Source organism: Leptonychotes weddellii, chromosome 5 (genome assembly GCF_054177405.1).
Source record: "Leptonychotes weddellii isolate Sample4059 chromosome 5, ASM5417740v2, whole genome shotgun sequence".
NCBI lineage: Eukaryota > Metazoa > Chordata > Mammalia > Carnivora > Phocidae > Leptonychotes > Leptonychotes weddellii.
This window is the reverse complement of record NC_138373.1, coordinates 26,786,634-26,795,396: the sequence shown is the minus strand read 5'-3', so window position 1 is coordinate 26,795,396 and position 8,763 is coordinate 26,786,634. Positions and strand designations below refer to the sequence as shown.

General features: G+C 48.4%; 1 protein-coding gene across 1 annotated transcript in view; it reads left to right on the top strand.

The window, feature by feature from the left end:
* SNX29 (sorting nexin 29) overlaps positions 1-8,763 on the top strand; it is a 507,745-nt gene that overhangs the window by 120,070 nt on the left and 378,912 nt on the right. The window contains exon 14 of the mRNA XM_081818879.1: positions 1,492-1,620. Within this exon, the coding sequence (XP_081675005.1) occupies positions 1,492-1,620 (129 nt within the window). The remainder of the gene's footprint in view (positions 1-1,491; positions 1,621-8,763) is intronic.

Sequence of the window (8,763 nt, the reverse complement as noted above, 5' to 3'; positions counted from 1 at the left end):
ATACCTGCCCTGCGTTAGCTATGCTGCGCCCGTCTGGCTGCCTTGAATGTGAGCTGCTCCACTGGCTGGGGCGGTTGGTGGAGGGCCTTGCCTGCGGTTGTAGGCTAGGCTTCCGTGAGCCCGACTGTCCTGCCTCCCTGGGGGCTAGGGGACGTGCCTACATGTGCCTGTGTGTGTGTGCGTGTTCACGTGGCTCTCTTATTTTTCTCTGAGCAGGAATTAAGTGTCCATGGTGACAGGCAATCATGACTGTCCTTTTTAAACCTTATTTTGGGCCCTGCTTGACAAGCTTCTTCCTCATCCTTTATGGAAACACAGAAAAGCAAACAAGCCTGATTTCTAAAACAAAAGATGATTTTTTGAAAAAGGAATCTTGAGACAGCACAAATTTCCAACTAAAATAAACTTTAAATGAAGGGCTTGTAGCCATCACAGGATTCTTTTTCCTTGCACCAGCTGGAGCTGTTCTCTTTGGCAGAAGCCGTAGGTTCTGTCTCACCTTGTGAAGAACAGCAGTCACTGTCAATTTCTCCTAAGCAGCAGGGGGAAGAGATCGCACCATGTTTGTGTCAGGGGGTTCCAGGCCCCAAGAAGGGAGTTTTTCAAAGCTCTAAAGGAACGTGGGCCTCCGAGTTGAGTGAGTGATAGGGGGCCGGGGCCAGGGGGGAGGTTTGCCAAGTTCACAGTCACACTTCTTCCTCTATCCTGATGTCACCTGGCATGTGTACACTAGATTAGGGGTGTAGGTGCCCCAGAGTCAGTAAATGATCTCCAGAACAAACCATTTGAGGTCCAGTGAAGTCAACAGTAAGTCAGAACTATGTTTGGCTCACTTCTTGGTAGCAACTAGTGGTTCTTTCTGGAAGATCTGCCATCTTGTCTGCTTTTAAGACCAAGGATGACCAGTGGATGTACTTTGGAGGGTTAACTCCCAAGCATGACACAGAACAGGATCCCTGCCGTGTGAAACCAGATAAGGCTATAAAACACCACGTCTGCTTGTGCCACCCGGAGACGCCGGGGCAGGAGGCTGGTGTGTTTTGTGGGTAGAATGGGAAATGAGAGGAGGCCTCTGTCCATATTTCACTGTTACTGCTCACAGGACCCAGGTGGCCTATCCTGGCATCCCTGCCCTGGTTCAGTCTCTTCTCCAGTGCGGCTGTGACAAAATGGTCTCCTTTCATGTGCTGCCCCTTATGGTGGGATGCTTTGAAAGGGCTTGCCTTGGGGGTCTCTGAACTCCTTGTTTACCCATCATTAGCGCTACTTGGGCTGTGGGGGGCACAGAGCCTGGGCCACATCCTGGTTCTTACTCAGAGGCTCTTGAGCAGACGTGGGTGTCTCTGTGAATGCCCTTACCTGAGATAGACTGGAATGAGGGTTGATGCAGACCCTCATGGAAAATGAAGGGATGAGGACTTCGATAAATCCCTGTGTTGTGGCACGGTGGGCTCCGCGGGCGGTGCGTGAACACATGGCCCCTCTGCCCAGGTCTTTGCGGAACCTGCTGGACGGGGAGATGGAGCACTCAGCGGCTCTGCGGCAGGAGGTCGACACCTTGAAAAAGAAGGTGGCCGAGCAGGAGGAGCGGCACGTCCTCAAGATCCAGGCGCTGGCAAGGTAGGGGGGAGCAGGGGGCACGACAAGCAGGCGTGGGGGGGGGGCGTGGGGGCTTTGTGCAAACCCCAAGCACACCCTTCACCGGTGCTTACAATTAAACAACAAAGACCAGTGGAAATCTATGCATTTGAAATTTTAATTTAACTTACTGGATAATTACTGCATAATATGTATGCATATGGCTCGAAATACAAAAGGTGCACGCGGTAAACGATGCCATGCTCCTGGAGGCGGGCAGTGCTAGCTGGTCCAGAGATGCTCCTTCACCTCCTGCTCCTGCCTTCCTTCCACCTCCGTGAGAAACAGTCGTGTATTCCACACCCCCCTCACTTGGCATCGTAGAGATGGTTCTCTACCAGGGTATGTGGGGCCGCCCTCTTTCTAATTGTGATCGCTTGTCATCCGCAGCAGTGTTGGTTCGATGACCAGGGTGCCCCCAGCCAGGCGTCGGAGGTGGTTTGTGATGATCTGCTGAGGATGTTGTTTGTAATGATGCCACAGTGCATAACCTTTGTGTTCGCTTTGTTCTCCTGAATTTGTTGGAAAAACTCCTGGAAGTAGAATTGCTGGGTCCAAGTGCAGTAGTTTTCGAAGGTGGATAGAGGTCAACACCTCCTCTGCCCGTTCCCTCTGCCTGTTACCCCCGCCCCCCAACCTTAGAGGCTGCGCTAACATGCGTCCCGCAGCAGCGGGTGAGAAGACCTGCTTCTGTCCAGCCATGCTCACAGGGGTCGGGCCCCACGTCTGGGTCCCTGATAACCTCACAGGCGAAAAGTGGCCCTGGCAAAATGGTTTTCATCTGTGTCTTCCTAATGATGCATACAGTTAAGCCTGTTCTTAATAAAGAGCCATTTTATTTCTTTCCTGTGATTTAGTTTGTATCTTATTAAAGAAAACTCATAATCTCAAGTCCCATAAAAAATGTGGACTTTCCTGAATTTCTTCACACGCAAACATTTTTACGTACTGCACTTAAAATCTATAGCCTGTCATTTCTTAGTCTGCTTCTCTGAAGCACTTAGATTTCATGTTAATGGCTTTTACGTGCTCGGATGTGGCATTTCATTGAGCTAATGAACCACATGAAAATAATTTCCATTTATTGGACATTTGAGTTTGAGTTTTTTCCTGATTTAAGGTAGGATAAGCAATTTATTGGTGGTTCTTTAAAGCTACTTTAAAATAAGACCAGGAGGGGCGCCTGGGTGGCTCAGTCAGTTAAGCGGCTGTCTCTTGGTTTTGGCCCTGGTCATGATCTCTGGGTCATGAGATGGAGCCCTGTGTTGGGCCCCGCACTCAGTCGGGAGCCTGCTTGAGGTTCTCTCCCTCTGCCCCTCTCCTTGCTCGTGTGTGCTCTCTAAAAAATAAATCTCTAAAAAAACCCCAAAAACAAAAAACAAAACAAACCCAGGAGCTGCAGTCCTGTGGATCTGCAGGGGGGTCCCGAGCTCCCGTGTTCACAGCGTTACTGTCCTGGTGCTCCCCAGTGGTATGTGTGTGGAACTACTGGAATTGTTACATATACGTAGTCAAACGTTGGCCCAATGATCCCATATCTAGTTTTAATGAGAACTTCTCTGCTTTCTTCGTACTTTGAAATGCCCTCTCAAGAACATCAGACAGTTGAATGACAGTAAGTACAGTCCCCGGCATTTTCTCTACTGGGCCACCGTTCAGCCTGGCATGCCACGGTTCTGGGGTAGAATTGTGTGTGTTTACGTTAAAGGCTGAAGTGTGCAGACCCTCTGGTTCTGAGTCACTGCTGTTCTCCGTCACTTTGGGATTGTGTTAGGAGGCTGCTTAGCCTTGAGTCCCCGCTCCGTTGCTTGCAGGTTATGTTTCTGGGTGATGGCTGAACATGAGCAAGCGTGTGTTTCTTCGTTGAGGAAATAGATGATCTTCTGCACCAGAAAGGACAAAATGAGAGCTGTATTTGAAAGGACATGACGCTCTGGTTAGGAGCAGTTAAGTGTAGGAAGTGTGTTTTAGTATATGATAATTGTGAGGAGAAGTTTAGCCCATGAATGCAATAGAAAAAATTAATTTAAGCAACGTTTATAATCTGAAGTGTCCCCATTGGAACCATGGGTAGCTAAGAGTGGAAGGTGCCTGAAGGTTTGCAGTCTGCAGGTAGAAGGAACATCTGTGAAGGGGCACGTACTTGAGCAGGAGAACACAGGAAGGAAGCAAATGAAGCAGCTGGAGGTGTACGTTTTGATACGGGCCAACTGCTGACCTGTTCCAGAGAGTTCCTGTGCCAGTTGTTGGAACTTTCTTCTTGCTCCTGGCCATGGAAGGAGCGTGGTCAGTGCTGCCAGATGGTGGACCTGCGTGGACAGTTGTTGCTTGGGAGCCTGGGGTGCTGTTGATGACGGGGCCCAGGAAGGGTCACAGGCCAGAGGCGAGGCCCAGGTGCGTGCCCCGGGCTGTTCTGTTCTCACGTCCACTTGTGTTCTGTGGCAGGTGTCACAGTGCAGGTGGTTCAGCCTAGTGGTTGGTAGCACAGATGCTACCATCAGACTGGGGGGGTCCAGTCATGGCTTCGCTACTGCTTAGTTGTGTGAGCCTGAGCAAATGACTCCTTCGTTCCCTTAGCTGTAAGATGAGGATAAGAAAACCCTGGACCTCACCGTTGTTGCAGGATAAAATGGGAGTGTGTGTCGGCTCAGTAAATGTGCTTCGTAAGTGCTCAATAAACGTTAATGGTCATTATCCTTTTTCTTTAGTATAATAATTATATTACTAAGAAACATTATCTAATCAAAACCTAAATTTTAATGGCAATGGTGCAGAAAGAATTAAATGTTAGGCTATTTCAGACCCTAAAAAGTGAAGTTATTTTTGCTGTAAGGATTGGAATACTCAGACTGTGTTAGTATGTATGTGTGTTTTATTGGATTTGAGTGTTGTCGTAAAACTGAACCCTCCCCTGCCCCCCACCCCCCCGAACAAATTCAGCATTTTCTCATGTACCTTTTTGCTCAAAATTCATGCCTTTCCTTTGGTGCAGTCATGGGGTGCAGTCATGGCTCAACCAAGAACAAAGTCCTATAACCAGCCCATTGCTTTTGTGGCCCCGAGCAGCTGCTCGATCCTAAGGTGGGGATATTTTAGTCTGGAGCAGTTCAGAGTGTGAGTCTCATGGCTAAAAGATTGCCCTATTTCCTACGGAATTAAGCAAACTGAAGCTATGAGACAGGGGTTCACAGGAAGCAGACTCTTACATGCAAACTACCTTTGAGAGAAGCAAGTGACCAGGGTTGTTGGATTATTGCTGGCATGTTTTTTGTTTTTGCTCATTTAGCTCTTTTTTTTTCTTTATAAAGATTTTATTTGACAGAGAGACAATGAGAGAGGGAACACAAGCGGGGGTGGTGGGAGAGGGAGAAGCAGGCTTCCCGCTGAGCAGGGAGCCCGATGTGGGGCTCAATCCCAGGACCCTGGGATCATGACCTGAGCCGAAGGCAGACGCTTAATGACTGAGCCACCCAGGCGTCCCTATTGGTTAGCTTTTAATGTGCAAAACATTATTTCAGAACTTGGCAGTTTAAAACAAATGTTCATGATCTTCACAATTCTTGGGGGTTTGGAATCTGGGAATGGATCAGCTGGGTGGTTCTCGATCAGAGTTTATCATGAGGCTGCAGTCGCCTGACAGCTTGGTAGGGACTGGAGGGTCAAATTTTTTTTTTTTTTTTTTTTAAAGATTTGTGTATTTGAGAGAGAGCACATGTGCGCACAAGAAGGGTACAGGGAGAGGGAGAAAATCCCAAGCAGACTCCCCGCTGAGCATGGAGCCTGATGCAGGGCTCAGTTCCATGACCCTGAGATCACGACCCAAGCCGAAATCAAGAGTCAGATGGTCAACCGATTGAGCCACCCAGGTGCCCCTGGAGGGTCCGCTTTCAACTCACTCGTGTGGCTCTTGGTAAGAGGCCTCTCTTCGCTGCCACGTGGGCCTCTAAAGTAGGGCTGCTCACAGCATAGCAGCTGGTTTCCTGGGGAGTGAGTAACCTAAGAGTAAGAGAATACACCGCATGGAAGACACAGTCTTTCACAACCTAATCTTGGGAATGAGACCCTATCAGTTTCCCTGTTTCCTGTTGTCACACATTTGAACCCTGATTTAGTGTAGGAGGGGTCTACACATGGATGGGCCTTCCAAGAGGCAGAGATCACTGGGGGTCAGTTTAGAGCCTGTCTGCCGTGGCCACCAGGATTCTTTTTCTCCCTGGGGTGGACACTATCCCAATCTTTTTGGATGGGTGGTTCTTCCTTCCTGTTCCGTGTGATTTGGTGGGACTGACTCTATCATTGCCTACCTGGGCTCCAGAGCGGGGCAGGTGATACAAGCCTGGATAGTCAGCTTGTTCTATTTCTTGATCATCGTGATTGGGTCACAGAAGGTATGCAGCCAAGTTGATTTGCTAAGAGGCGATTTTGGCCTTGTTGAGAGGATAGGTTGTAAGGCAGGCATTGCTGGTGGCAGTCTTTGCTGCTGTGTGGGAAGATCCTGACCTCAAATGGCAACAACACAGTGGAGAGATGGGGGGAGAAAGAAACAGGCAGGTTCCAATTATATACCTTGAGCTCGTGGATCCAGTCTTTCTTGAAGCTCTTTTTCCTCTGGACTTAGCAGTTACATGAACTAATAAATTCCTTTTGTTACTTGAGTCAGTTTGTGAATGGTCTTCGCTGTTAAAATCCTGAGTCCTAACAAACCAGACTTCTTTGTTTGTATAATAGGGGGTTGGAGGGAGTTGTGTTTCTTCTGTGCCTAAGTAGAATTGCTTCCTCAGCCATCAACCTGCCAGGTCCATGAAGAGATGTGCAGCTGGTCATGATTCGGGAAGAGGGTGAGGAGTGTGTCCTGATGAGAACCCACTGGGTTGTTTCACAGAGCCCCAGTCAAAGCCTTTTCATCCTCTCTTGTCAGGACCAGCCTTACTATTATTGTTGGTCACAGCTTTATCTCCTGTTGGGGAGCATGGGTGTGCAATCAAGAACATACTGGTTGTGTGGTGTAGCCATTTCCTTTACCCTCCTGAGCCTCTGGCTCCTCCTGTCTTGAAAATTTAAAAGGTAGGGGGTCTTTTCCGTATCTCCTGTGAGGTGACAAAAAGCAGAATGCAGTGTGGTGTGTCCTGGTGAGTGCTGGCTTGCAAGGGCTGTCTCTAACCCTTGGCTAAGGAGGCGGCACAGTGACTCAGGTCCTGGCTGGGCCACCTAGCAGTTTCTCACATTGTCCTTTCTCTGTGAACTGGTGCATAATAATCTGAACTAATATTAATAAACTTTTGGCTGTAGAAATCCAAACCAGATTAGCTTGGGTCAACAGGGGCATTTGGTGTCGGTGGGACTGGTCATTCTCTTCAGGTGTTACCGGACCCGGGTTCTCCAGTGAGGTCATCGCTCTTTCCCCTCTGCTCTTGGCTCTGTGTTAGTGTCCTTCTTGGGTAGGGCCTCTGCACAAAGCAGCAAAATGACCTCTGGTAGTGCCAAGCCTTGTGCGGGATCCAAAGAGAAGAGACTTTCTCCTCTTGTCCATATATAACCTCTTAGACTCTTCACTGGGCATGTTGTGGCCAGGAGTGAATAGAAGGGCATGATGGACTACCTCACCAGGTCTCCAAGGCAGGCAGTGGGCAAATAAATCATGTTTGTTATACTTCCTCATAGGTTTGTGGGGAAGGTGATAGGAGCTAATGCTCCTAAAGTCCTCGGCAGATCTCCAGGCTCATCATCTGCTCAGTGGATGTTCCTGGATTTCTTCTTAGCTGGTGTATTGGCAATGGGTGGCTAGGGATGCTGAGGCCAGGCAAGAACTCGTGGGTCTGTCTCTTGTCCTTTCCCCTGCAGTGGGCATCTGGGAGCCTTTGGCCAATGGCCTTCACTTGACCTTCAGCTCCTCCCAGTGTTTTTTCCAGTCCTGTGTGTCCCATTTGTCCCTTTTGGGCTATTGTGTAGTTACCTGCCATGACTGTGTCCTGCGTGTGAGACAGAACTGTACTGCCCAATCTGTAAGAGAAGGCTAAATAAGGCTCTCGGGCACCCCACTCCCATCATTCTATCTGGCCCCTGAGACCTTCACTGGCTTTCCAGGGAGGCTTTAAATCTCAGTCTCTTCCTTTTGTTGTTTTTAAATTAGAGAAATGTGAGGGGGTATGCTTTTAGTGAAAAAGGACCATAAATGTCTTCAGTGTTCATCTAAAGTCATTGATGATGGTTTTCATCCCAAGAGTCCAGTGGTCAGAGTTGAGAAGTTCAAACATGGGCTCTGTGTCCTCTTTTCTGTCTTGCCTCGGTTGGGTCTTAAAGTCTAGTAATAATTTGACCTCCTTAGCAAGCACCAAATCTCATGGATATGTAGTTTTCAGGCTCTAGAAGAGTCTGTATTCCTTTTTTAAAATAAAAATAATTGGGGGAGAAAATTTTGGGTAAGGTCCCCTTTATTGTACTGAAATGAAATGCATGGCTACTACGAGCTACCTATAGAACTAATTATTAAATGAGTGTAACACTCTAACTGCTATGAAGGAGAAAGAAAAGGAAAGGAACTGATAATAAAAAGTAGATTTCAATATATATATTGGCCGGGTATGGCTTTGTGGTTTAAGTGCTTGCACTACTTATAATGCATGAGTTTGGATTAAAGGCCATAAGAAGATCACAAGGCATTCTTTATAAGAACAGAAACTGAAAGAGCAGAGCGTGGTGGATTCTAGGGTACAAACTAATATGTTGTGTGTATATTAAATGAACTAGATTGTAGGGTCAGACTAGAAACAAACTTTGCACCTAAGTGAAGGGTCCAGGACGATTGAAAGTGCAGTAGGTGTAGGTCACTCTTGGGTGTGGGACTGCCTTGGCCTTCAGGACAGCTAGTGTCTCCGGCTCCGCGGGATAAATGCAAGCAGCCCCAGCATTCTGGCGATGGCCAAAAGCGTCTCCATCCTTTGGCGTTGCTTAGACTTTGCCAAACATGAGTCACCAGGGGAGCTTTAGAAATGCCTAGGTCCAGGGCGCCTGGGTGGCTCAGTTGGTTAAGCGACTGCCTTCGGCTCAGGTCATGATCCCAGGGTTCTGGGATCGAGTCCCACATCGGGCTCCCGGCTCAGCGGGGAGCCTGCTTCTCCCTCTGAC